Source organism: Podarcis vaucheri (assembly GCF_965113315.1).
Source record: "Podarcis vaucheri genome assembly, chromosome: 7".
NCBI classification, from domain to species: Eukaryota; Metazoa; Chordata; class Lepidosauria; order Squamata; family Lacertidae; genus Podarcis; species Podarcis vaucheri.
This window is the reverse complement of record NC_138765.1, coordinates 29,971,904-29,999,340: the sequence shown is the minus strand read 5'-3', so window position 1 is coordinate 29,999,340 and position 27,437 is coordinate 29,971,904. Positions and strand designations below refer to the sequence as shown.

General features: G+C 42.8%; 1 protein-coding gene across 9 annotated transcripts; it reads left to right on the top strand.

The window, feature by feature from the left end:
• The first annotated feature begins 835 nt into the window (after positions 1-835).
• MTFR1L (mitochondrial fission regulator 1 like) lies at positions 836-27,235 on the top strand. Of its 9 annotated transcripts, none has more exons than XM_082231967.1 (9): positions 939-1,064; positions 4,228-4,587; positions 7,089-7,182; positions 9,012-9,116; positions 13,359-13,468; positions 14,594-14,805; positions 18,813-19,125; positions 25,379-25,421; positions 26,836-27,235. In XM_082231967.1, the coding sequence occupies exons 3-8, from the start codon at positions 7,168-7,170 to the stop codon at positions 25,410-25,412; spliced, it is 789 nt and encodes a 262-aa protein (XP_082088093.1). In that variant the 5' UTR covers positions 939-1,064; positions 4,228-4,587; positions 7,089-7,167; the 3' UTR covers positions 25,413-25,421; positions 26,836-27,235. The 9 variants fall into 9 exon arrangements, with proteins under 9 accessions (XP_082088094.1, XP_082088093.1, XP_082088092.1 ...); XM_082231966.1 differs by lacking the exon at positions 25,379-25,421 and adding an exon at positions 6,175-6,254; XM_082231964.1 differs by lacking the exon at positions 25,379-25,421 and adding an exon at positions 5,929-5,962.
• Positions 27,236-27,437: the final 202 nt, after the last annotated feature.

Below are 27,437 nucleotides of genomic sequence, written 5' to 3'. Positions count from 1 at the left end.
TCCGCTGTGCACCCAAATCCTATGCATGTTTATTAAGAAGTCTCACAGATTTCAGTAGATTGGAGGATCACAAAAAGACCAATTTCATAGCATCCCTTCTATTCCAGATGTCCAAGTGTGAGTGCTGTTGCTTATGTAGCAGCAGACTTGAGGGAACTCCAAAAATCTTTAGGGGAGAAACACCCCAAGCAGTTCAACCAGGACTGAGTGAGGTGGGAGGGAATGGAATGGAATATCCTGGAGGAGGGCATTGAACACACTCCAGGCTGCAACATTGTGTTGCGGGACTCCTCCTCTCACAATTGATTTGTAGCACTGAAAGAGTGAAAACAAAGGGTTGTATCCGACCACTCCAAGTAGACCCAGTGAAATTAATGGATCGAAGTTAAGTTTTGCCCATTAATTTTGATGGGTCTACTGCGAGTAGGACGAGCCTTGTTTACAACCCTGTGGCACCTTAAAAGACCAACAAATTGATTATGGTGTAACGCTTCTGTGGTGCGCGGAATATTATCCTGAATTGCAAGCGCGCTTATATTATGGTTGGGGTGAGAGAGCTGGTAAAAGTTAAGATCCGGGGGAAATGAAACGCAGAAAACTACAGACGGTGATCACGGCATGCTTAACAGTGCGTAATGAGGCCGTTATACTGAGCAACCGGCATCCTCCTCGCATCCTAGGAGAGGGCCGCATCAGTGGCGGAGCTTCTGCCTCAGGGAAGATGCTTATGCCCGTTTCCCGCCCTTTCTTGGAGAGCAGCCCAGGTAAGCGGAGAGCAGGGAACTCCGGCGGCTCCCCTCCCCTTTCCCGCACGGCGCGCATGCGCGGAGAGGGACCCGAGGGGTGGGCTCCGCCGCCGCCGCAGCTGTTTCCGAGCGGAAGGGCGACGCGGGGTTGCTGGGAAGCAGCGGCTTCGCCTCGCGGCGTTTCTTTTCTCTCCCCCCACTCCTCACTCGGCGGCGCCGCCTGTTTTTTTCCGAAGGCGGGTCGCCCCTGCTCACCCCGAAGCGACACAAAGCCCCCCTGCGAGGGGGGCGAGGAACGGCCTCCAGGCCGAGGGAAGGGTAAGCGGCGGAGGGGGAGGCGGCGGCGTTGGTTGTCACAGGGAGAGGCGTGTCAGGAGGACGTGCGAAGGGAGGGAGGGTTTCCCGGGAGGGTTTTAATTTCTGTTATGGCCGAGGAGGAGGAGGAGGCGGGTCTCGGCCTCCCTGCCTGGCATCTTTCTTTCCCTCCCGCCCCCCAGATTTTTAGAAGGCCCAGCCCTTGGGGCGGTGTGGCGTCAGCATGGACGGCAGTGCCCCTGAGCAGGTGCAGAGTGCCTTCCCCCTCTCCGCCTTGAGGGAAGGGCAGAGGGGTGGCCGCGGTAGTCCGTTGCAGCAAAAGCCGTAAAAGAGGCGCGTCGCGCCCTAGAGGAGGCCGACAGCATTATTATGGCGTAGCGCAAGGTTTTTTGGGGGTGGGCTGCAGCTTTGCTTCCTTAAATGCATCTGATGAAGTAAGACTCTCCAGACCATGAAAAGGTTACGCTGTGGGAAATGTGTTGCAGCACAGTCCTAACTATGACTACTCAGAAGTAAATCCTGTTGAATTCGGTGGGGCTTGCTCCCAGGCAAATGGGGATAGAACTGCAGCTTTAGTCTTCAAATTGCATCACAACATTATTTGTTGGTTTTGCTATAGATAATTTATTCTCTTATCTCCGCATTCCAGTACTAACTACAAAATTGGGGGCTTCTGGGAGGAACGGCTTTTAGATCAAATACTGTACTTGAATCTTATTAATAACTTTTGTATAAGATTATCCATTGTGCGGAGCCATTTAATGCTCTTCTCTGTGTGCTGCACACACACATTTTATCTTATTTTAAAACAGGGCTGGGGAATATGTGATGTTGCTGAACTCCAGCTGCCATCAGTCCCAGGCAGTATGGCCAATTGTAAGGGATGATGGGAACATCTGGATGGCCACAGCTTGCTTATCCCTGCTTTAAAACTGTCAGTCTGCCTTGAGTGCAGTATGTTCAATTGAAGAGTACAATATAAATTGCCTGAAACATGTTTGTGCAGAAGTAGCACCTGCTGGTTTTTCTTGGAAGCTTGTGCAGGATTGCAACCTGACAATGTAGTTGTATGCACATGCCCTCAAAAGTAAGCCGCACTGAGTTTAATGGGACTTTTCCCCAGGTAAGTGTGTAGTTAATTGTAACATTAGCCCCTTGTACCAAAAATAGCTTACCAAAGGACTTTATCCCTACCTACTTTTTTAAAAAAAGCCTTGCTAGGCCTGAGAGCCAGTGTGGTGTAGTGGTTAAGAGCGGTAGTCACGTAATCTGGGGAACCGGGTTCGCGTCTCCGCTCCTCCACATGCAGCTGCTGGGTGACCTTGGGCCAGTCACACTTCTCTGAAGTCTCTCAGCCCCACTCACCTCACAGAGTGTTTGTTGTGGGGGAGGAAGGGAAAGGAGATTGTTAGCCGCTTTGAGACTCCTTAAAGGGAGTGAAAGGCGGGATATCAAATCCAAACTCTTCTTCTTCTTCTTCTTCTATTCATTATTTAGTAAAATGTCTTAATGGCATAATAAATGTGCGAGGTTGGTAGTAGTAAGTCCTCAGTCTTTGGCATTTAAGAGTCTTTTTTCCTCAAATTGTTAAATGTTTCCCACAGGGATCAGGTTGTTGATGGAGTGGTAATAGTGGAGCTGATAACCCACCCTTCACCATAAGGCAGCTGGCAGCACACTAATTTTAAATGTGCAAACACACTCCTGGTGACTGCCAAAACCAAGAGTACACCTAAGCTGCAAACCTGAGTTTTTAGGGGACGAGTAACACCCACCACTGGGGGGACGCGGGTGGCGCTGTGGGTAAAAGCCTCAGCGCCTAGGGCTTGCCGATCGAAAGGTCGGCGGTTCGAATCCCCGCGGCGGGGTGCGCTCCCGCTGCTCGGTCCCAGCGCCTGCCAACCTAGCAGTTCGAAAGCACCCCCGGGTGCAAGTAGATAAATAGGTACCGCTTACCAGCGGGAAGGTAAACGGCGTTTCGTGTGCTGCGCTGGCTCGCCAGATGCAGCTTTGTCACGCTGGCCACGTGACCCGGAAGTGTCTCCGGACAGCGCTGGCCCCCAGCCTCTTGAGTGAGATGGGCGCACAAACCCCAGAGTCTGTCAAGACTGGCCCGTTCGGGCAGGGGTACCTTTACCTTTAACACCCACCACAGGTTGAATCCCTATTCCCTGATCTTCCTTTCAACTGACCACAAACACCTCGGGCTTGTCTGGATTAAGCTTCAGTTTGTTCACCCTCATCCAGCCCATTACTAGCAATGGGCACTGGTTGATAGAAAGGAGATGTCACCTGTGGCTACCAGGTTAATGCTTAGATGCAGGGCTGTTGAAAACTGATAGATGCATCCAGTATAGTAACATAAATTCTCAATATGGTTCAGCCCCTCTCATGGCAAAATTTGGGAATTCCTGGACCAAAGTGATTCGGTGCAGAGGGCACTTTGCTTCTCTTATATCTTAAGGAGATGTAGCACTGATTTTTCTTTTTCAAGTGTTTCTTTGTTAAAACATATCTGCCCCACCGTTACATTTGAAAACAGCACTACCTAGGCAACTCAAAGCTTTCTTAAAACAACTCAGTTGAACAGCAATAAAAAACAAGGCAAAAATACATTGAATAAAACTGCATCTACTGGTTTTATGCTTGTTGCTCAGAGTGCATTATTAAAAAGCACATATAATATAAAACTGTTTTGAAGCAGGTGCCTAAGGGCACATAAAGAGACAGCTAGGCAGACTTGCTTGCTGTGTTATGGAGTCCCATAACTTGAGTTCTACCTCTGAGAATGCTCTGCCTCTGTTGCCCACCAGGCCATACCTCATATGGACACAGAGCAGAGGCCCAAAAGCATCCAGACAGGTTTAAGAAGGTGGAAGTGGGCCATTCAGACAGTTCTGTGGGCTATACAGTTGGGCCCATTCCTCCTTCAATAGACAAGGTTGGAGAGCACTTAAGGCATACAAGTCGAGAATCCTTACGTACACAGAGAGAGAAACACCCCCTCCTTCCCCATTCACCAGTGTAAAGTGAGCAAAATGTGAGAGCATTTTGATTTTTCAGCTGAGAAAGCAGTTGATTTGTCCTCAGCAGTAGATTTTAATCTCTGATCTGCTGTTCCTGCTACTGACCTTGTTAAATCTCTCTCTAGCTTCTCTTCCTTAAGCTGCAGGGTCCTGTGCAGACAGTGCCTTCACTCAACATAAACAGCATGTGAGCTGGGGGTAGATAAGCAACAACTCCACTTAACGCCTCTGGCTGAGTGACTTGCCAAAGAGCCCATCGCTGTCATGCATGGTTATCCTTGGTTGGCTGAGTTGTGATATCATTAGCCGCGTGTGCCAGTCTGTTGACCTTGTCTCAGAGCAGAGGAGGCTGCTGAAGGCTCAGCTTTCTAACACTTTTATCAGACCTGTTGCTGCTGAGGAAGAAATTTTGGTGGCTTTTTTCTTCTGAAGAATGTACCAAACATAACAGGAAACTAGAAAGTCATTGGTTAGCACACTGGGAGATCTTATTGATGCAGGTACCAATCTTTTAATTATACCTAATATTACCGTCACTTTTCCTTGTTTGCTTTCTCCTCCTTGCAACCCACTATAACTGGAATTTCCTTCCACCTGACACTCTTGTTTTTACATTGAAGTGCCTTTACCCTGGCTTTTCCCAGTGTAGACTCTTTTCCTTTCCTGCCTCACATACCTTGCATTTTCCTTTTAGGTTGCTTGCCTTTGTACAGGGCCAGTTTATAATTTTTTTGCATAGCACTTAGCACTGTTAGCGGTAAGGTTATTTATAAAATATTATTAATGGTCATATTGCTTTCTGTAGCACTTGTATAAAGTGCATTACAGTCATACTTCATAGCTGTGATGCATGTGGCTATTGTTTCCCCTTTAAACATGGACAAGCTTAGGTTGAAAGCTGGTTTTTGCTTTTGGTGGCTCTATTGGGATTTGAACCCAATAGTCATATGCAAGCCAGTGCCTTTTTGCTCAGAGCTGGGAAGCTGTATTAAATCTGGACAAAGTTTCATTTGTAATCACTTCAGATAGAACTTGTAATACAGATCAGTGGATCTGAGGGCTAAATGTTCTCATGTGTGATCACTGCTGCTTACTTGTAGTAGACTATATGTAAGACAGTATATGTAATTTCTCATGGCAAATGTTAAAAGTATAATAGGATACGGTACCCTACTCTAGTCTTGCCCAGTGGTGCATAATTCTGGAAAGTTTTGATATAAAATATTTCCTATGCAAATCAGGTTAATTTGCATTGGAAGCTTTCCTGATGCCTTGGGAAATTATTTGATTTAACGTATTTATGCTATTTGTATTTTGTAACAAAAGCTAAAGATGTTGAAACTGCCAAGCTTGTCTAAATTTTATTTGCAGTTGGCATCCATTCACTGTTACTAATTAACTTGGGAAACAGAAAAAGAGCAGAGAAACAGCACTGGAAAGCAATCTTTTTTGGAAATTTTTCTGCCCCACATCAGTGGTCTTATTTTTGTAGAGGCCAATAAATATCCTTCAGAGGATGAGTTTATGCTTTTCAAGTAGATCTCCAAAACCAAACTGGTCTAGTCTCTAGTGAAATTTGGTGAAGTCGGAATTTACGTCACCTTTGAGAAGTTTTATACCTTGCTTATCTGGTTGATTATAGAAATGGCAAAATTGTTATTGGGCAGCATGCAAACAAATAGCTGAAAGGGGAGAAACTGGAATATAATATGTTCTAAACAGCTGAGTAGATACTTTTGGAATAAATTTCCCATAGGCAATTCCTGGTCGTCTCTTATTCTTTCAAAACTTTAGGGTTTTTTCCCCTGCCTTGGTAAGTAAATGGGTTTTTCTTTCTGCAGAGTCGATCGTATGAAAGTGGGAACAACTACAAAGCTGTGGATTGCTGATTTGTTCTACATACCTTTGTGGTGAATGTGACATCAGCTAACAACTCCATCATGAGAAATAGCTGAATTCCTTTTGGTTGTCCAGTGAGTCCCGTTTTTAGGGGAGGGAATGCTATAATTCTACAGCAGCACTTGCCATCTTCTCTGGGGTCTCTAATTCTCATATCTCAGTTTAAAAGGGTAGAGGGGGACTAAAAGGAAGAAATGCCCTGCATCATCCCTCTGTTGTGAAGAAATCTACTGGCAGCATCCAAATCTAACAGACTCAGACAATTTAGGTGCATCAGCCTTACCCTATGTGATTCCTTTGACAGATTATTAATGCTTAGGTTGGATTGTATGCCTGGTAGGCTGGTTACAAAGGGAGAAAACTGGAGGAGGATCTTCAGAAATTGTAGTATATCTGTGGCAGAGCTGCTGGCTCAAAAGTCCCAGTTTCCATTGTGGTTACTGAACTATTTGATGCATATTTCCTAACTAAGTTCCATCTTGATGGAAGGTACATTAGGGTACCACTTGTTCATTATCTGCTGCAACATTATAAGGGCAACCAGCCACTTGCTTGCCAGAAGGGTGGCTTAGCTCTCATTAAAGAATGCATTTGTCTTTCTGCTTGAAACATTAGTCCTTCTACCAGGGTAATATTCAAACACAAGGATAGTCAATGTGGTCATTTCCAGAAGTTCTTGGACTACCACTCCCATCATCCCTATTCATTGGTCATCCTGGCAGGGTCTGATGGGAATTGTAGTCTAATAGCATTTAGAGGGCACCCTTGCCTCGTTCTAATTGTAGCAATTATTGGGCAGTGAAGTTAGCTACCCCGGGAATTTGCAAAATCAGTTGCATTAGGTTTTAAGACAGTATATGTTCCTGCCAGGAACAGTTTCTGTAGAGTGCATTCTGCTGCACCATGTGCATGGTGAACTACATAATTGATGATATTCGGCCTGACTCTTAAGTCTGTGAGCTAGTTTAATCCTAGAATACAGTTACATAACTGCTTAAGATGTAATTGGGATTCTTCGTATCACTGCTTATCCGCTTTAATGAGACAAATTTAGAACGTGCCCTTGTCTATGTTCATAATGAGCAGATAATTTTCTTCCAAGGGTGGAATACTATGAAGCTAGTGCACAATCTGGAGCTGTAGTTTTGACCTTTGACTTACTTGTTCCTGTTTGGTCAGAGATGGAAGCAGATTCAGTAAGTACACAGCTATTAACATCATTTTTATTTTCTTATTTTTTGCAATATTGAAGAGCTTTAAAGCTTGTGTTTTCCAAAACATACTGTTCACTTTGAGAATATGGCTCTTCTGAATTAGGCTTTCTTTCCAGGGTCTATACAATTTCTGCTGCTCGTGAGACACTGAAATCATCCTTAAATCCAACTGAAAATTGTTGGAATTCAATTTCCGAAATCTCTTGGGTATCTTTGAAAACTGTACTTTTGTAAAATGATGATGATGATAATCATCATCATCATCATCATCATCTTGTGTTCAGTGTGTATAATCGTGCCTGCCCACGTGACAGTTTTCTATTGCAAAGCTCCCCAAAAGTGAGAAAGTTAAAAGCTTGCACCCATTTTTTTCCAGGGGTGGCTCTCAGTCTGAATATACGTTAGGTGAAATAAGGAGGGAACGCGTCCCCATTGCTCAGGCAAATGGGCCGATTTCCTTGTTTTGTCTCATGCTTTTTTAATTGTCGCAGTGCAAATTGACAAATGGGGTATGCTAGCCTGGTTGGACACCCTTAGAGCAATGTGATTGGAACTTAGTGATGACATCATGTAACTAAATCAGTTAGACTATGTGGTGCCGGAGTGTCATTGCATTCCAGTTCCCATCAGCCTCAGCAAGCATTGACAGTGACCACGGATGATGGGAGTTGTAGTTCAGCAACATCTGGAGGGTCAAAGTAATAAATCTCCTGTGGTGAAGTGAATGCTTGGACTTTCCTCCTTCATGTAGCCTAGTCCACGTTTTCAGCAGTATATATTTTAGCACCAGAAGAGATCCTTTTGCTGTCCAGATGTTACTGGATTATAGATCCCATCAGCACTGACCATTGGGCTTGTTGGCTGGAGCTGATGGGAGTTGGAATTAAACAACATCTGGAAGGTCCCTGGTTTTTTACTCATTTTCTAGCAAAACATTTGTAAATCAAGGTATAAACTCTTTTACTTAAAATGAGAGGTCAGCTGAGTGTCTCTGTTTTATCAAAAGTGTGTTTTGCTGCCTTGGGGCATCAGTAATAGCATGAAAAATAAACATTAAAAAATGTAATAGACAAACTGACAGGTGGCCTAGGCCCCAAGGTATGTAGGGGTGTATTTATAGTACCAGCTGTTGACAACTTTCTTAATGGATTAAACAGAAGTTCTCTCTTACTTTAAACAAAGTGACCTTAGCCGCTCTAGAAAGGAAAACCTTTTAAAATCATGGATTCAAACCACAATTCCCGGAATTGTGTCAAGGCAGACACCTCTTAATTTTTTACTATCAAATTGCATGGTTTGTATTATTTAGGCCTCCTTCAAAGCCCTTGCCATTGATTGGTTGTAATCAGCATACAGAAATAGGTTCTTGCACATAGTATTGGTGTTAGAGAGGGTGCAATACATGGCAGGATAGAATGTGGTCAGAGTGGAAATCCTTGCAGCAGTCTGCTGGTTCATTAGCACAGGTGTCTGTATGGGATGGTTTTGGTGGCCTCTCCCAATAACAAACTGACTGCAAAAAGCTTCTGTCAATTGTTTGGCAGGGTAGATGCAGTGACCAGTTCAGCAGGTTTTCCCAGGTCCCTTTATACTGGAGTGATGGGGTTTGCACAAGACTTCTGATCTCTCTCCTGGGGCTCTGTGACTACAGTAAAACCCAGTAAATTGCACAGTGCAGCAATTGCTGTGCTTCTATCCCTCTGGGCCTGGGCTGTTCACAGTTTCATCCACAAAATGAGGGAGACTATCTAAAAACTGAACTACTGATTATCGGTTAAAAATATCATTATGTGTTTTGTTTCGACCCTCAGACTGTCCCAATTTGGCAGAACAAACCTTATGGCTCAGCACGCAGCTTTGTGAGAAAGATTGGGACAAACCTTCCTTTGAAGCCGTGTCCTAGAGCATGCTTCCAGGTAAAATACTGAAATTCAGATGAATTTGCACACCTGTTCAAGGCAGGTTTAAATGCAGAGCCCTGCTCTTCAGCCTTGCTTTGCTTTTAAAAAAAGTTGCTTTTTATTGCTACATGTCAGTCTGTCAGAATTCTTCATAGAAAGGCAATAATTACTATTCCAGTAGTGGTTTGATGGTTTTTAGCCACTTTCAAGCCTGTATTTTAAAGACTTATTCCTGTAATGAAATAAGTGTAGTTAGTGACTTTCAGAACCTGCATAGGAACTGCAGCATGCTTCTAACTAAATGCATTCTTTTTGCTACCCTTTAGGATATGTTGGCATACGATTTCTTTATGTAGGGTGCTATAGCACTCTCATTTATAGCCCAGTACTGTTCATGTTTTCTCAAAAAGAAGTTTCTTTTACTTTAATGGAAGCTACACTCTGCTAAATGTGCATATATAGGACTGACATCCTGGGAAATGGGGTGCAGCTCCTGAGAGAAAATTGGCTTGGTGATCTAAAATCTTGACAGTCCTACCATAAGCTTTAATTCTTTTTGCCTTAAAGACTGTTTCATATGCTGGTATATGTACTGACTTTATTTGGACACGGCTTCTTCATTTCTTGGAAGTCCTCAGCTAGCTATAGTTTTGTGCTTGGTCAGAACTGGGAAACCATGGTTAACAAAGCCTGGCTCGTTTCAAAGCTGCCAATGATAGTTTCGCAGTTCAGATGAAACAGGCAACTACAGTTAATGGAAGACTCAGTTGGTTTGCATGCTGGCTCATGCAAAGGAGCTGCATATGTGGCTAAAAGGTGCAAAATGTGTGTATTGTCTGGCCACTATTGGAAATGGAATGCTAACTGGGAAGACCCTTGCTTATTGATAGTTCAAGGTTAGGTTATTTTTAGTTTATATGCTACTTTTCCAGGGTGGACTGTGCCCAACGTTGCTCACAGTAAATAGGAAAATTACATGAAACCAGAAAGCAAGTCCTAACATACTCATTATTATTATTTTTTTGGGGGGGGGGAATATTTTAACGGGTCGTGTAGGTGGGGAGTGTTTAGCTATACTAGAACTTGTTTATAACCCCATAAACTTAGAATTCAGTTAATGTGTGTTCTTGCGTTCTCAGACTTTGGGGCTAGGGGTTTGTATGTCTTCCCAGCTGTCAAGCCAGAGAGCTTAGCCTGGGACACCTAAATAGCAAAGAAAGTAGGCAGTTCTACATAACCTCTGCTGCATGAGGCTCCTGAACTACAGCATTAATTTCTCCAGATGTTGAGAAGCTTGCAGAAAGGTAGATAGTTATGTTGTGTTGTAGTAACTCATTACCTCATCTTCTTGCCATAACCTATCATTACTCACTTAGGTCTGGCTAATGTTTGTCTAGTGCATGATCACCTCTAGTCTCATGTAACACCTCAGAGGAGCAACCAACCTTCAAGCTGATGCAAATTAGCTACAGCCTCTAAATGATCTGTAGCATGATTGTTGGTGCTGAACAAGTTGCCCACACATCACTCCCTCTAATAGTGGAATCAGTGATGCTGTTCCAACAGAGATGGAGCCAAATCAGGGAAAAGGGGGAGGTATTGGCAAGCTCAGGGGAACCCCAAGGTTCTCACAAGGCTATATATATATATATATATATATGCAGGTTTTGGTGTCTTCGGGTGTCTTCCCGTGTAAGAGTTGGGGTGTCTGGGCGACGTTTCGACGAGGTCTCACTCGTCATCTTCAGGCTGGTGCTTTCGGCTTCTTGTTACTGGAACAGAGCAGGGTCTTAGTGTTTGAGTTCCTATAAATACTGTTGAGGGGGTGTGGTGTATAGCCTCCAACGTTCTGGGCAGAGAGGAAGTTCCTAGATTAGTGTGCCTTTTCTTCTTTTGTTCCTTAATTACTTGAGGGATATCTTGAGTGATTTCATGAGTGATATTCTGAATACCACTTAGGTGGGTCATTAAGTGTGGATTAGTTGCTAAAGCTTTCGTGTCTTGACCTCTTGAGCTTGTGAAGAGTGCCCACTCAAGTGCCCATTAATGAAGCCCTGACAGCCATTCAAAACAAATACAATCCCCCCGAATACATCCTGGACCTGACCAACCACTGCCTAACCAACACGTACTTCATCCATAATGGACAAAGATACAAACAGATAGAAGGAGCACCTATGGGATCACCCCTCTCACCGGTCATCGCAAATTTGTACATGGAACACTTTGAAACCAATGCTTTAGATAAGTCAGAACACAAACCCAAACTTTGGCTCAGATATGTTGACGACACCTTTGTAATTTGGCCACACGGGAAAGAAAAACTAGATAGCTTCCTCACACATCTCAACAGCCTACACCCCAAAATACAATTCACTATGGAAATAGAAGACAACAACCAACTCCCCTTCCTTGACGTCCTAATCTACAAAAAACCTGATGGCTCCCTAGGACACACTATCTACCGGAAAAAAACACACACCAACCGCTACTTACATGCACAATCACACCACCACCCTGCACAAATAAACTCCGTAGCCAAGACTCTCATCTCCAGAACCAAACGCCTGGCTGACAAAGACCACTTGACAACTGAGTTACAAAATCTCTCTAATGTGTTAATCGCCAATGGATACCAGCAAAACAGGGTTACCAAGCTAATCCAAAAAGAAACACCCCCCAAAAACCAAGACACAGAAGAAAACAATGGCATGGCCCTCCTTCCTTATATCAAGGGCACTACAGATAAAATTAGCAAAATCCTCCATAAACACAATATCAAAACAGCCTTCTGCACCAACCAAAAAATAGCCAATATCCTCAGAAACCCCAAAGACAAAATCCAGTTGGAAAACCAAGGGGTCTATGAAATACCCTGCAAAGTCTGCCCAGCCACGTACATTGGACAAACAAACAGACGAATAAATGCACGTATCGCAGAACACAAGAATGCCGTCAAAAAAGAAGAAAAAACTTCCTCTCTTTTCCAACACATGAAAGAAACAGGACACGAAATTAATTTTGCAGATTCCAAATTGCTCTTTAACATGGAACATCACCACAAGAGAATAATCATGGAAGCCATCGAGATAGAGAAACACCCTCACAACATGAACAAGCGTGACGACACGTCCCGCCTGCCAGACATCTGGAAATTAGCCCTCCCCACAAAAACCGACACCAGAACCAGAGGCACACAGAACGCCGTCACCAATCAACCACACCAGACCCAAACCCAGACCCTCTCCACAGATAAATTACAAACTCCATCCAGTAGCCAAACTATAGTGGCACCTCCGGATGCTGCACCCCCCTGCAATCCCTACACAGATCTGGCTGGCACAGGGCACAAAACCACAGCTCGCCCCTATACACGAAGCCAAGCCAGAGCACAACTAAATGCAGCACAGCCATCTTCGAAAAACTCTTCACAAGCTCAAGAGGTCAAGACACGAAAGCTTTAGCAACTAATCCACACTTAATGACCCACCTAAGTGGTATTCAGAATATCACTCATGAAATCACTCAAGATATCCCTCAAGTAATTAAGGAACAAAAGAAGAAAAGGCACACTAATCTAGGAACTTCCTCTCTGCCCAGAACGTTGGAGGCTATACACCACACCCCCTCAACAGTATTTATAGGAACTCAAACACTAAGACCCTGCTCTGTTCCAGTAACAAGAAGCCGAAAGCACCAGCCTGAAGATGACGAGTGAGACCTCGTCGAAACGTCGCCCAGACACCCCAACTCTTACACGGGAAGACACCCGAAGACACCAAAACCTGCATTCCTGTACCCGTGAAAATCTACAAAAGCAAATATATATATATATATATATATATATATATATTAAAGGGTGAGAAGGCGCAAACCTTTTTCCACCCCTGCATGTACTGAATGGACACCAGGATCCAGGGAATGTTAAGTGACAGCTGGAAAAGAAAAATGGCAAAGCAAACTGAACAGAGTTATTTGGGTTGCCTGGGTCTGTAATGGCTCATGGTATCTTGAAGGAGGTCATGGCTGGCTGGCTAGAATCCTTACTCGGGTAATGAAGATATATTGCATTTTGCTACAGGTCCCATGTTGTTGTTGTTGTTGTTTAGTCGTTTAGTCATGTCTGACTCCTCGTGACCCCATGGACCAGAGCATGCCAGGCACTCCTGTCTTCCTTAATTCAGAACTGATCAGAAAATGAATCTACAGCCCCATGATACATGATAATGCTATTTTCTTTTCCTTTCTGTTCCTCAGGAATTACCTAATGTTTCAGATCTTTATTTAAATGACACACCCCCTGTCCCCACTCTGGCAGACGTAGCATGGATAGCTTCAGATGACGAAGAAACATATGCTAGAGTCAGGTACATCCCTTTCTCCTTTTCTTCTCAGGCTTCCTGACTTTCCTTCTTCCTTTCTTGGTCAGTTATTGCTCGTGATCACTTCCTGAAAACAGGGCAATATTGAGATGGCTTCCTATCTTTATCTTTCTTTTAATAGTCGGTCTTTCAAGGTAATGAGGCATGGGTGCCATTTCAGAGAGAGAGAGAAAAAAAACCTTTTCATGTATCTTGGTAATCAGAGAACGAGAGAGGTGCTCCAGTCATAAGGTATATTCATGTAAGGTCAGAAACCTGGAGTAGGGGACCAATTGGTGCTCATGTTGAAGAAAGAGTGACATTGAATTAGAAGTTTACGCTTACACAAAGTGCTAGGGGGAGCTATTGATGTAGGAGAAAATCCTGCATGAAGAATTGAGCTGCTTAAAAAGTTTAGGCAGGTATGGAGGCATTTGCAGGACACGCCAATATATGGATTGTGAAGTGGCAGCAGACAAACAAAGATGAATAAGGGCTAATTCATACATGCACAATGATTCATTTTTGAACTGCTTCTATTGGAAAATACTATTTTCAGTTGGTTTCAAAGCTCTGTAGGTGGTGTCTATGCTGTCTTCAACCTTTTTTATTGTCATTTGTCTTAAATACCGCCCGTCTTTCATTGCTTTACTCAAGAGTAATGTATTGAAATTAATTAACCTAATTTAGGGTGGAATTTCATGCTAGGCGTACTCAAAGTAGAACCATTGGAATTGATGGACTTGACTAAGTTAGGTCTATTTCAATTGATGTGCTCTGAATAGAAGTTAGTTGAACTCCACTTTTAGTTATGTTCATTAATTTAAGTGGATCTACATGGAGTAAAATTTGGTTGAACACTTCTTCATGTCTTTATGAACTTAAATTAGGGATAGTGTTGTCTAAGAAAACATTGCACCATGGGTACATATTCAGGTTGGTTTGAAGTGATGGGAGTTTGAGATAAATAATGAGAGAGAAAAGAGACTAATGGGTAGCTAAAAATGGGGTCCTGTAGTGATGAGAGAAGGGCCAGTCACAGATAGCAAACTTTGTATGATATAATGAGCATGGACTACTGTTATTCACTGGGGCCAGTTTCATTTGAATTTTTGGGATCTTGGCTTGTAGGACAGACACTCGTCCACTAAAGCACAAATGGAAGCCCACGCCACTTTTCGTTATTCAGCGGAATGCCTCTGTCCCAAATTTGAGAAAGCAAGAAGAAAAGCTGCTGGCTTTGAAGAAGCCGGGTTTACCCGCTTTGAGTCGGACAACAGAACTCCAAGATGAACTGAGCCATCTGCGTAGTCAGATTGCTAAGATTGTATCAGCAGAGTCAGGTAAGTACCCAGCATCAAGCGCTCAGAGGAAACATACCAAAATCTTGTACACAAATTTGAAATGGTTTGGGTGTGTCAGCGTTTGCAAGCCTACAAAAGTAGATATAGCAGATGAGCAAATAACTTGAAAATTATATTTCCACTTTGATAACCAGAAGCTGTGGCAAAGAGGATGGTAAAATTTTGTTGTTTTTTTATTGTGGAGAAAGCATGATGCATGTTTTGTCCTGTTCTCTTCTAATTTGGGGTGGAGATTCTACTCAGAACAAACACATTAAAATTAAGTGACCTAAGTTTTGCTTATTGGCGTTGGATACAGCCCTTGGAATTGTGTGTCAGGTTTGACCAAGTACATAGTAAGTTTGGAGATTCACTTGGGAAGTGCAGTAAGGGTTTGCTGTCTTTCCTGGTGAAGAGTCAGGTTGTTAACAAAATGGTGCAGATATGACTAGTTTAAATTTGGAACGCATGAGAGGGAGCAACATATGCAGGTGTTGCCTGCCACCTTCCTTTGTTTGACCTCATTCCACAAATTTCCTTAACTTTCTTGTATGGCTGCTGCCTTTATTCCATGTTGAGAGGGTACCAGAAAACTTTGCCCCTTTTCACTGCAGTGTCACAGCAGTAGGAAACCTGCGACTCACAGGCAATCAAGGGTTAGGTATTCAGACATAATGTTGAACTGTGTAATGCCCACATTTGAAATGTGTATTTTGTAAGGGCAAGACTATGAGAAGGAGCATGGAGCACGGTTAGAATAGATAAAGTGCCAAGCAGTTATAGTCCGGCACCTTTTAAAGATCACTCTAATAGCATAGTATAGCTTGAAAGGTGGGAAGTTCTTATTCTTTCCTGATATTAGTTGTATTTCTAGGGCCATCACCTGAGTAGCTGTTGATATTAGACACTGTGTGGTTTTTCTTCATCATGTAGCTTTGGCATTATTCCTTGGGGCCAAAAAGTGTTCTACCAACCAGGCTTATTTGCTTAATTTTAGATATTCCACAGTCAGTAACTATTTTTTGCAGTTGGTTTCCCCCCCTAAAGCCGGTTTTGTAGCAAAAACTTTTATTGGTTTTTGCCAGTCCATATCGATCTACTTGATTACAGCAGTTTGTTTTTTAAACATAGGGGACAGTAAAATTCCAAAATCATTGCTTGTTTAAAAATATTATTCAAGCTAATACTATATTAGATAAATGAAGTCTGCACTAATTTTAAAAAGTTTGACACACATATTTCATACCCTTGTTTGTCCATCCGTTCCCTAAATCAGAAGAGGCCATACTCAGTACTCACTTGGACATATAGCTGAACCGTAATTGAGTATCATGTGCATCAACTGTAGTGATCCTCATGGTGGCGTGTGGACACACCATTCTCCTGCATGCCAAGAGGAAGAGGCTGAAAACTTCCTCTTCCAATTGAAAATAGAGTTCCTTGAACAAGCTAGCATTATGGAACCATTATGGAACAAGCTAGCATTATGGAAAGAACAATTTGGTTCTTTCCTCTTCTGTCTAACCATAGTTTAGTCAGGGCTTCTGGATTCAGACATAAACTCCTGGTTAATCTAAAATCCAAGGCAGAAGTGTTAACGTCTCCTCCTACTGGCATGCAAAAGAGGGAAGCTGGGGAGCATGCAAACTGAAGACTAATCACAGTTCAAGCACATAACTCTAAATTATGGTTTATCATTAAGTCTGAACCAGCCCTTTGTGTCTTTGACACAGGAAGTAAAGTTGGCAGGAGCCACAAAACAGGGCCCAGCTGTCCAAAAAGACCCACATTGATGTTTCCTTGTGCACTTTGAGAAATAAAGATTCAAAGTTTTTGTTTTATTTACCCATTACTATTAACAGGGCATCTGTCTCACCCACTTGAAAATGCCATGGTGCTTTTTGGTTCCATTTTATGAGTGGCAACTTTATCAACTGGTTTTATTGTATTTAAGCTCATAACATTACACTTCTATATAATGTGTGTGCCCCTTACAGCATTTTGATAAACAGACCAGATATAAATGAGAGACTTATATAATGTTAGAAGAAATTGCACAGAATTTGTGACAGAATTTGTCACAAATTCTAATTTATAATGGCCAGGATCCTATGATCTCATCCTATGATTTCATCCTATGATGTCAGTGTTCAAGAAGGACACTGACAAACTGGAACGTGTCCAGAGGAGGGCAACCAAAATGGTCAAAGGCCTGGAAACGATGCCTTATGAGGAACGGCTAAGGGAGCTGGGCATGTTTAGCCTGGAGAAGAGGAGGTTAAGGGGTGATATGATAGCCATGTTCAAATATATAAAAGGATGTCACATAGAGGAGGGAGAAAGGTTGTTTTCTGCTGCTCCAGAGAAGCGGACACGGAGCAATGGATCCAAACTACAAGAAAGAAGATTCCACCTAAACATTAGGAAGAACTTCCTGACAGTAAGAGCTGTTCGACAGTGGAATTTGCTGCCAAGGAGTGTGGTGGAGTCTCCTACTTTGGAGGTCTTTAAGCAGAGGCTTGACAACCATATGTCAGGAGTGCTCTGATGGTGTTTCCTGCTTGGCAGGGGGTTGGACTCGATGGCCCTTGTGGTCTCTTCCAACTCTATGATTCTGTGATTTCTGCATCCCCAGTTTTTCAGGCAAAAGATTTTGCTTAATTTTTAATACAATGTAATTTGCTTATTTGTATTATTGTTGAGCCAATCATTTGCATGGTGCTGTACAGAGTAACAAACAAAAAGACAAAGTCCATGCCCTGAGGAGTTTACGGTCCAAAATTTACTATGGGGAGTGTTAGAGGGAGAAATAAAGGTGAGAGTAAAAAGGAAAGAAGATGCATTCTGCTTCATTCTTCTTCATGCCCTTTTCTTGTAATGTCCTATGACAGGGATGGGGAACCTTTTCTGGCCCACTTGTTATCTCCTCACCCCCTGATGGACCAGATTTGACAGGGTGGTGGGGCCACCCACATCACTATGATGTCAGGTGATGCTTCCAGGCAGCTTCTGGAGGATCAAATGGGGAGGGGCCTCTCGGGTTTGTTAAGCCACAGTTCCTCTTATGACTAAACTCGTAAAACAGCTGTGTTTGCACAACTCTAAAGTCAGTGTTGTGAAGCACTGGTCACAGACTGCCACCGTTGCATAATATTCCCTTAACAGAGCATCAAGGTAATAGATTTCCCAAAGATATTACCAGATGACTTTGAACATAGATAAGGAGTTGTGTTTGTACCAGCACAGGCGATTTGTCCATTTAGATCAGCATTGACTGGCAACAACTCTCCAGGGCCTTGACAAAAGGAAGGTCTTTCCCATCACCTGCTGCCATCACCTTTCCATCCATTTTAGCTGGAATGCCAGTGTTTGAACCTGAATCCTTCTCATGTGCTTTGTTCTCCTCCTGTGATATCCATTTGAGATCTTGCACCAGAGGCACACGAGCTCTCACAAATGTGTGTCATTCTAGACTAAAAGACAGGTAACCTGGTTCCTGAAATTGTTTCAGAGTTAGGCTTTCCACCCTCTCAAGGGTGGCTCTTAAGGAAAGTGGTCTAGTAGAGGTAATTGTGTGCACAGGGCTCGGTTGGTTCTAACTGGGAAGGCGAGGGATGGGCCTTGGTTGATGCCAAAAGTGGCCTCCTGTGACTGTGGGCCAGTTCTCTTCCTATCTGTGATATAAGGTGAATAACATGCTGCTTCTGAGAACTTTGTGCTCAGTGATTGGGGTGGCAAGACAGGAACAAGATAATCTTAACAATATACATTGAAATACTGCCATATGGAAGATGGTGGTTGTAATGGGAGGGTGTGAGATGGAAAAGTGCTTCACCCCTTTTGTGGCATCATAACCAGCTTTTGAGTAAAGGCAGGAGGCAGGCTTATGTCCATTTGTGGGTAGGTTTGCCAGTATATAGGCTTGGCGTACATGTTCTTTTGCAGAATATAAAACCTGTAGTTTGACACTAGGTTTATATCAATGTGTATTGTTCTTTTTTTTCCAGCTTCCACTTCATTAACACCTGATTTATTATCACCAGGAAGTTCAAATGTCTCTTCTCCCTTACCTTGTTTTGGATCCTCATTCCAGTCTACAACTTCCTTTGTCATTAGTGACATTACAGAGGAGGAGGCAGAATTAGAAAGCCCAGAGCTTCCATCCGTTTCCATGCTTTGTTCTGCAACCTCTGAATGTTGTAAAGCAGACCCAAAGGATTCTGACGACGAAGATTCGGTGTCCCTGTCCAAGGCCAGCAGTTTTGCCGATATGATGGGCATTCTTAAAGACATTCATAGGATGAAACAGAACAAAGACTTGTAAGTTTTTGTTTGTTTTCTCTTTTTCCATCCCCAAAAGTGTCTCTCTTTCTTTTCTGATTGGAAGCTTTGCAGTTTTGCTTTGTGTGAAGGTAGCTCTGCTGATCTTTAGCACTGTGACTGATACTTGCAAGGGTTAGTTCTAATGTGCTTCCCCTGCATCACCACAACACAGGCTTTTAAAGCCTTTCTTATAATAGGCCTTACAATATTGATCTCTAAGGACAACTGCGCAAATCAGTTCACCAAAGTTGCTAGTCTGCCTGTGCTTATCATAGTCAATTTTGGCTAATAATAAAAGAATCCGTTTTGGTAAAGCTTCTTTGCCTGACTACCAGGGCAATTTAGTCACCATGGTCAAAAAGACAAGTAGCTTCTTCTAAGCTGCCTCCAGATTGAAGTTATTATAACCACTTCCCTGAAGATCTTAATGTTCTAAACTAGGGATGGGGAATCTGTAGCCCTTAAAACGCTATGGACTGCAACTCCCTTCATCTCTAAGCGTTGGCCATGCTGGATCAGTGCGTTTGACTGTTAACCAGAAGGTGGGTGGTTTGAGCCCACCCAGGGGTGGCTGTGGTCAGGATTCCTGCATTACGGGGGGTTGGAACAGATGATCTTTGGTGTCCCTTCCAACTCTATGATTCTATTATAGTAGTTGGACTCCCAACAGCCTTTGGAAGGGCCATAGGTTCCCCATCCCTGTTCTCACTGGTCTGCAAATAAATGCTGAGATTATTACTATTCTAGCAGCTGAGACAAGGGTAACATGAGAGCTACAGGTCAGAGGTTTTGCCTTGTCTCTTCCTGTTTGCCTGCTTCTCCCTCTGCTATCTCCCAAATTGCCCATTGTACAGTCTATGGTTAAAATTGCCTCACTATGTGTCATTCTGGAAATGGGTATAAAATGTACTTTGATAAGCAAAGAAAACACTTGCCAAGTGTTCTGCATGTTTCTAGGCATGAAGCCTTCCTAGGTTGCTACAATATATGCATATATGATTACATGATTAGCATGCTGTGGCCCTTCAGATGTTGAACTACAAATCCCATCACCTGTGACTGTTGGCTATATCTGATTGAGGCTGATATGATCCAGGGTGCCACAGCTTCTCCATCCCAGGATAAGGGAGACTTGAGTTTAAATCCTTAGTCAACCATGTTATAGCCATTGGCTCCAAACAACAAAACCTGAACTTAGAATCATAGAATCATAGAGTTGGAAGAGACCACAAGGGCCATCGAGTCCAACCCCCTGCCAAGCAGGAAACGCCTTGTTTCTTAAGGTTAATAGGTGAATTAAAGCTAGCCATTCTTTATTGCATAATTGTTGTAACGGTAATCAGGGATCACCCCCATCCATGTATATCCTCCTGAGCTCACTGGAGGAACAATAGAATATATAACTAAAACAGTAAGCTAGGAATGCTTGCTAAATAGTGGATAGTTTTTTACATGCAAGCTTTTGTGTTTTATTTATTTAGACTATTTATATACCACCTCCCAACAAAAATACCCACCCTTTTATGCATTAATATTGGGCAAAAATTAAAACCTCTTTCAAGCTAAACTTTTCACTATTGTTTTATCAGCACTGAACATAGTGTTTCTTGAGGTTTGGAGGGTTCAACAGGCAGATGGTATCATAAGTTGAATTCATTAGAGAGAGGGAAGTAAGGGGAGCACATTTAACAATAATTACAATATTTCTTATTCATTTAATGCACAATCCAGTTAGAGCAATTTAATTCTGGTAATAAGCAGTGAGATACCATGGAAACATTGAATTAAAGTGTAATTTGTTTGATCAGCTGCCCTTGGTTTGTCCCTTCTGGTTTCTTAAGGGACAGAATATTATGCAGAAGGAAGAATCACATTCTCATTTCAGCTTTCTAAAAAAATTTGCTTGAGTTTATTGGAAACTGGAATAGGATTCTCAAAGCTGAAATTGATCTCTTCTCATACTGCTTGTATATCTGCCAGATTGCTGCTGTTGAGATTATTCCACTCTATGTATTAACTTTTAAGAAGAAAAATCTCAGTTACAGTAAAAGGGGTGCAATCTCTACTGTTTTGACCTGTTGCAAGAATTAGCAGCAATTGCTCCACCTCCTTTCATAAGTTAGACTCATTTGCCTTCAGATTTGAGTAACTTACAACATCCAGTAATGGGGAAATTGCATTGCTGTTCTTCCAAACAATACATAATGCAGCTGTACTTGCACTTGTTGGACACATATCATATCATCATATTATATCATATCATATATCATATCATCATATCAATGTTATTCCTTGAACAAGTAACTGCTAATTCTTTTATTAGACTTTATTTTCAAATCTCAGGTCTTACAGAACTTGTACATACAGTGGTGCCTCGCAAGACAAAATTAATTCGTTCCGCGAGTTTTTTCGTCTAGCGATTTTTTCGTCTTGCGAAGCATGGTGTCGGAAAAGTTTTGGAAAAGCTTCAAAAATCACCAAAAACCTCAAAAAAGGCTACCACACCGCGTTCTATGAGTTGCTCCTCGAAGTCAAGTCGCAACTGTATTAACGGTGTTAAGAAAAAGGAAACAAACTTGCAAGACGTTTTCGTCTTGCGAAGCAAGCCCATAGGGAAATTCATCTTGCGAAGCAGCTCAAAAACCGCAAAACCCTTTCGTCTAGCGAGTTTTTCGTCTTGCGGGGCACCACTGTAGTCTAAACCTAAGCAAATAATAGCAGAAAGTCTATCTACATCCATAATGGTGTTTCACAAACCCATATTTGTGACCATGATTCTTCTAAAAGAGAGTCAGTAGTTTCCATAATTGAGTAAACGTACCCATATGTATCTTTTCTTTCTTTAATTATACTTTCAACAATTGCCTCCATGACTATTTGTTTCTTTTTTCACAATTATTTATTTATCCCTTCAACGTCAGGGCAGTCAGTGTACATAGTTTGACTTTAACTGATCCCTGGCCCATTCTTATTACCGTATTTTTCACCCTATAGGACGCACCGTCCCATAAGGCGCACCTACTTTTTTGGGGGGGGGATAAAGGGGGGGAAATTATTATTTTTCCCCCAGGCACGGCGCTGGGGTGGGGGAAGCCCGAGCTTCCCTCGACCCCAGCCCCCAGAACAGGCAGCTCTCTGAAAGCCGTGGGAGCCCAGCGCTGGCTCCCGCTGCTTGCGGAGAGGTGCTCGAAGCCTGGACGCGCTGAGCTCAGCGTGCGCAGGCTTCAGCATGCAGGCAACTCTCCGCAAGCCGCGGGAGCCCATCACCGGGCTCCCGCGGCTTGCAGAGAGGTGCGCGAAGCCTAGAGAGCGAGAGGGGTTGGTGCGCACCGACCCCTCTCGCTCTCCAGGCTTCAGTAAAAGCCTGCATTCACCCCATAGGACGCACACACATTTCCCCTTCATTTTTGGAGGGGGGGGAGTGCGTCCTATAGGGCGAAAAATACGGTAAATAGCTAGACTGGGAGACAATTGCAAAGGAATACAGCGAGGCATGGGGGAAGAGGGGCCAGTTTTAGCATAGCTCAATCAAGGTGCTCTCTCATTTTTATACCAAAATGTGGCACGGATGTGAATCAATACAAGTGGCTTGCCCTGTCAGTGTCCAGTTTGGACCAAAGAGCATAGGGAAGCTACCGTATTCCATCTAGCCCAGTATCCTTTACTCTGATTGGCTGCAGGTCCCCAGAGTCTCAGGCAGAGGTCCAGCTGTGCTGTCTTTTCTTAACTGGAGATACTGGGAATTGAACCTGGGAGTTTCTGAATGTAAAGCTTGCAACTAAAGCCCACTTCCCTAAGGCCAGTGGCTTTCACTACATTTTTTTTTAGAGGCTTATCTTTACAGTTTTAAAAAGCAATCCAAATTCTTAGAACTTTTTAAAAATGCCATTTTAATCTGCCTCTTGTGTCTCTTCAAATTCTGTTAGTTGCATCATATATAATGTGCACATCCCTCCTTGCCATACCAACAATGACCTGAATTGTGAGTGCTGAAAGTCCATGGTAAAATGATGAAATTAGCTTCCTTCTTAGTAGAAAACAGGAAATCCTGCTTTCCCCTTTTTAGCAGCAAATGGGACCCTGCCCTGGCAGAAATGTGTGTCCTTTGTTGCAGGGTGGAAGGAACTCTGGACATCAAATGTTGCAGAGTATACGTAGCTACAGCAGCGAAGCTCCTGGACACATCTGAGACAAAGAGAATTAAGGCGCTTAAGAGCTGCCCCCTCCCTTTGTGCTTTGCAGTGAGCAGCAGCAGACAAGGGCTATTATGGGAGAGAACTGTTCAGCTGGGTGCAGCCTCATCCTGCTGAGCAGAGGAGACGGTTGCAAACACATGTTGTCAGATGCCCACGGGAATGTTGGGACTGGATCTCAGCACTACAGCTCTGCACTACTGGTCCCTCGGATAAAATTGAATAACCTCTGATACAATGAAATATGAATCAGAGAGGTTTGCCATTATCCATTGTGCCAGCAGTTTGAGGAAGTTTAGTCTAAGCATCTGTGAGAAAAGCAAAGAGACAAATAGATAAAAGGAGTTTACTGGTGCTTTTGCCAGTCTTACTGATAAATTACAAGAAGTTATAGAAATTAGAGTGGGCGTCTGTCAGATGAATTTGTAGAACAGTAGAGTCAAGGGTTGCCCTAGAAGCTGCTTCGTCTTACGGCAATGCAAACCACTGCATTTCTCCCTGTGCATGACACAAGTTTAGAGCATGGCGGGTGGGTGGCTATTGTTGTTGTTGTTTAGTCATGTCCGACTCTTCATGACCCCATGGACCAGAACACGCCAGGCACTTCTGTCTTCCACTGCCTCCCACAGTTTAGTCAAACTCATGCTGGTAGCTTCAAGAACACTATCCAACCATCTCATCCCCTGTCGTCCCCTTCTCCTTGTGCCCTCCATCTTTCCCAACATCAGGGTCTTTTCCAGGAAGTCTTCTCTTCTCATGAGGGGGCCAAAGTATTGGAGCCTCAGCTTTAGGATCTGTCCTTCCAGTGAGCACCCAGGGCTGATTTCCTTAAAAATGGATAGTTTGATCTTCTTGCAGTCCATGGGACTCTCAAGAGTCTCCTCCAGCACCATAATTCAAAAGCATCAGTTCTTCAGCGATCAGCATTCTTGATGGTCCAGCTCTCACTTCCATACATCACTACTGGGAAAACCATAGCTTTAACTATACAGACCTTTGTTGGCAAGGTGATGTCTCTGCTTTTTAAGATGCTGTCTAGGTTTGTTGTTGCTTTTCTCCCAAGAAGCAGGCATTTTTTAATTTCATGGCTGCTGTCACCATCTGCAGTGTTCGTGGGTGGCTATAGCTGGGCTTATTCTTGAATCTTTGAGTTGCTAAAGTGCTATCGGAGTATAACATTCCTTAATCTGTAAGTTGCAGAAGCAAGCAGGGAATGGCACTGTGTAATGAGTGCAACACTTTGGATTTGCTCTTGACCCAGCATATGCTGACTATGAAGAAATGGTGAGAATGTTGATAAATGGAAAGCTGTAATTGAATCCATTTTAGACAGGGAGAAAGTAGCCAAGTGGTGCCATTCACTTAAAAAATAATAATGCAGGTGCAGTGCTGCTGTCATTCAGAATTCTTGTGAAATGGTTTGCCTAAATTAAATGGATCAGTTTGCCTCCTTTCAATTTTTCAGGGTGTGGGTTTTTATTTTAGGAACTGTATGCTAATGACTGAAATTTCTGGAACTATGTGGTGAGGGTCCTAGGGTTCACATTTCTTATGACTTTTGAAATCTTGAGCCCCATTGTCATGCTTATTGATGAAGTGCTTAAAGAATGGTAAATATATAGGTGCCCCCACTTGCTTTTTAATCACATGCTTATGCATGATGTAAGTTCTAATATACTCTAGTAATGGTGAAAACAAAGGAAAATAATAATTCTGGACTGGTTCACACAGAGCAAGGAAGTGAATGGATTTTGTGTGAGAGATATTTATTTATTTATTTTCTTTCCAACTTATGGTTACCATGAGAGAGGAGAGGAATCTGCCAAGTTAAAAGTCACAAAGCAGGTATGATAAGCCTGTGGCCCTCCAGATGTTGTGGACTACAGTTCCTGCCCCCATTGGCTGAGATCAATGGGAGTTGGGAATCCAACAACATCTGGAGGACCACAAGTTCCCCATCTTTGGTATGAAGGAAGATACAAAAGTTCTTTTGTATGTAGGAAATCCTATGAATTCTGTGCCTCTTGGGCTCAAAATGACTTTTCTTTGTCCCAAAGCATGCTGCTCCTATTTGAGGTTGGCACAATATGAAGGAACTTGGTAATGTATGCAGCAAAACTGAAGAAAAATGGTTGGAGTCCTTTTGAGAGATTTACAGAATGATGTTGCTTAAAATCATCAATATTTAAGTTGTTTTTTGGGGGGTGGGGAACCACCACCCTAAGAATCTACCAGGAGAAAATTAATAACGTTTTGTAGAGAAGCCTTTAATTTGCTTACCCATAGGGATTCCTGCCCTCACCCCCTAGTTAATTAAACTGGTAAACAAAATTATCTAGGTATCGGGGGAATGTAAGGTGGTTGAAAACCAGAGCTACAACAGATGTGAGTAAACGTGTTTGAAATAAGAGAGCTAAAATTTAAAACTGGACAGATTCCAAATCCTTATGATGCTTATTGTACAAAAGAATCAATGTTCTTTTGCACACGCAAACCACATACATTTACCTCATAGACTTTAGTTGTTGCTGTGCTCTTGAAATTGCACACATCACCCTGTAGTAGCCCATATTGCAAATCCATGCATACAGACAATGGTGACTCTTCACTTCTGCATACTGAGCTTGGCAGAGAAGCAGGTGGTGAATTGCTTCTGCTACAACAGGAATGAGGAAGCCCCCCCCCCCCAATGCTGCTGAATTCCCAACTCCCATCAAGCCCAGCAATTCCTGGCTAATGGCTGGGAATTATGGGGATTGAATTTCAGCAATATTTGGAGAGCCAAAGGTTCTCCACAGAGTTGAGTGTTCTTTATTGTGCCAGCTTCATCCTGGTTTTTGTACTTTTGCCAGGAGGTAGGCTTCATCCTTGCAGATTTGTTGGAGAAGTTCTCTGTTACTAATTCTACTCAGACAATACAATAGCACTTCAGGGTACAAGAGAGAGAGAGATTGCTTTATTGGGTGCTTCCTCTCCCCCATGACATAAGGTTCCTTGCACATTGAAAATTAGCCTGTTGGAGGAATCCAGTCTAGCATTATCCTTGACAGTTCTGTCGAGGGGAGGAAGGCCATGTCTGGTGCATCCAGTGCGTTTTGTAATTTGTGCATGTGGAGTCTTGCACAAATAATCATGGGTGCCTATGGCATCATTAGGGATCAGCGAAATCTCTAGAAAGGCCCTAAATTTGCTAGGTAAAAACTTGTATGCTGGAAGTAATTTTTAAAAGTCTTTCTTATTCTTACTGTTTACCTAATATCAAATATATGGGATATATATATAATACCAGATATATGGGATTTGATGGTGACAAGAATTAAAAAACACACACAAACCAGCAAGAGATTTGGAAGAATAGCCCCTTTGTTGAAAAACATGCAGTTGAACCACACCTAAATTCTTAGATTTTTTTATTTTATTTTTTAAATCCTGTTGAAGAAAGCAGTTGGGGATGGTGGAGCAGAATGTGATTTGCACTCCTGTTAATACCCTTCATCTTGTGTCCTCCTTTCAGGAACAGAACTTTACTGAAAGAGGAGGATCCTGCAGTTCTTATAGCAGAGGTTTTAAGAAGAAAGTTTGCCTTGAAGGATGAAGATGTAAACATGAAGAAGAACTGAAATTATGCTCATTGGTTACCTTGTAAAGTAAATTATCGTTCTCCTAAGATCTTTCTCCACAGTGGCTGCCTTCCTTGAACATCAAAAGTCCTTTAGGGATTAGGTTTCTACTCTGTATGTGCGTGTGTTGGAGGGGGGAATAATTCCTACCCAAGCAGAACTGTGAATTTGCTGTTTTCCACACAGCCAAGAGAGACTTTAAAAAGGTAAATGGTTTTCCACATTTTGAAATGAAGCATTGTTAGCAAAGTAGCGAGATGAATTAAAAAGGATATATTCATAATTTTGCTGCAATTCTGAAGCCTGTGATAACTTACTGATAGAAATGTATCCCTTCCACATTCAGGTAGAGATGTTTTTAAAATTTAGTCATTGAAAAATGCATTTGCTCTTTTTCTCCGGACTTAACTTTTCAAGGCAATCAAGTACCTTTTCAAAGTGGATAGATATTCCAGCACTGGCTGACGAGGAAAGGGAGGCACACCATATAGCACTT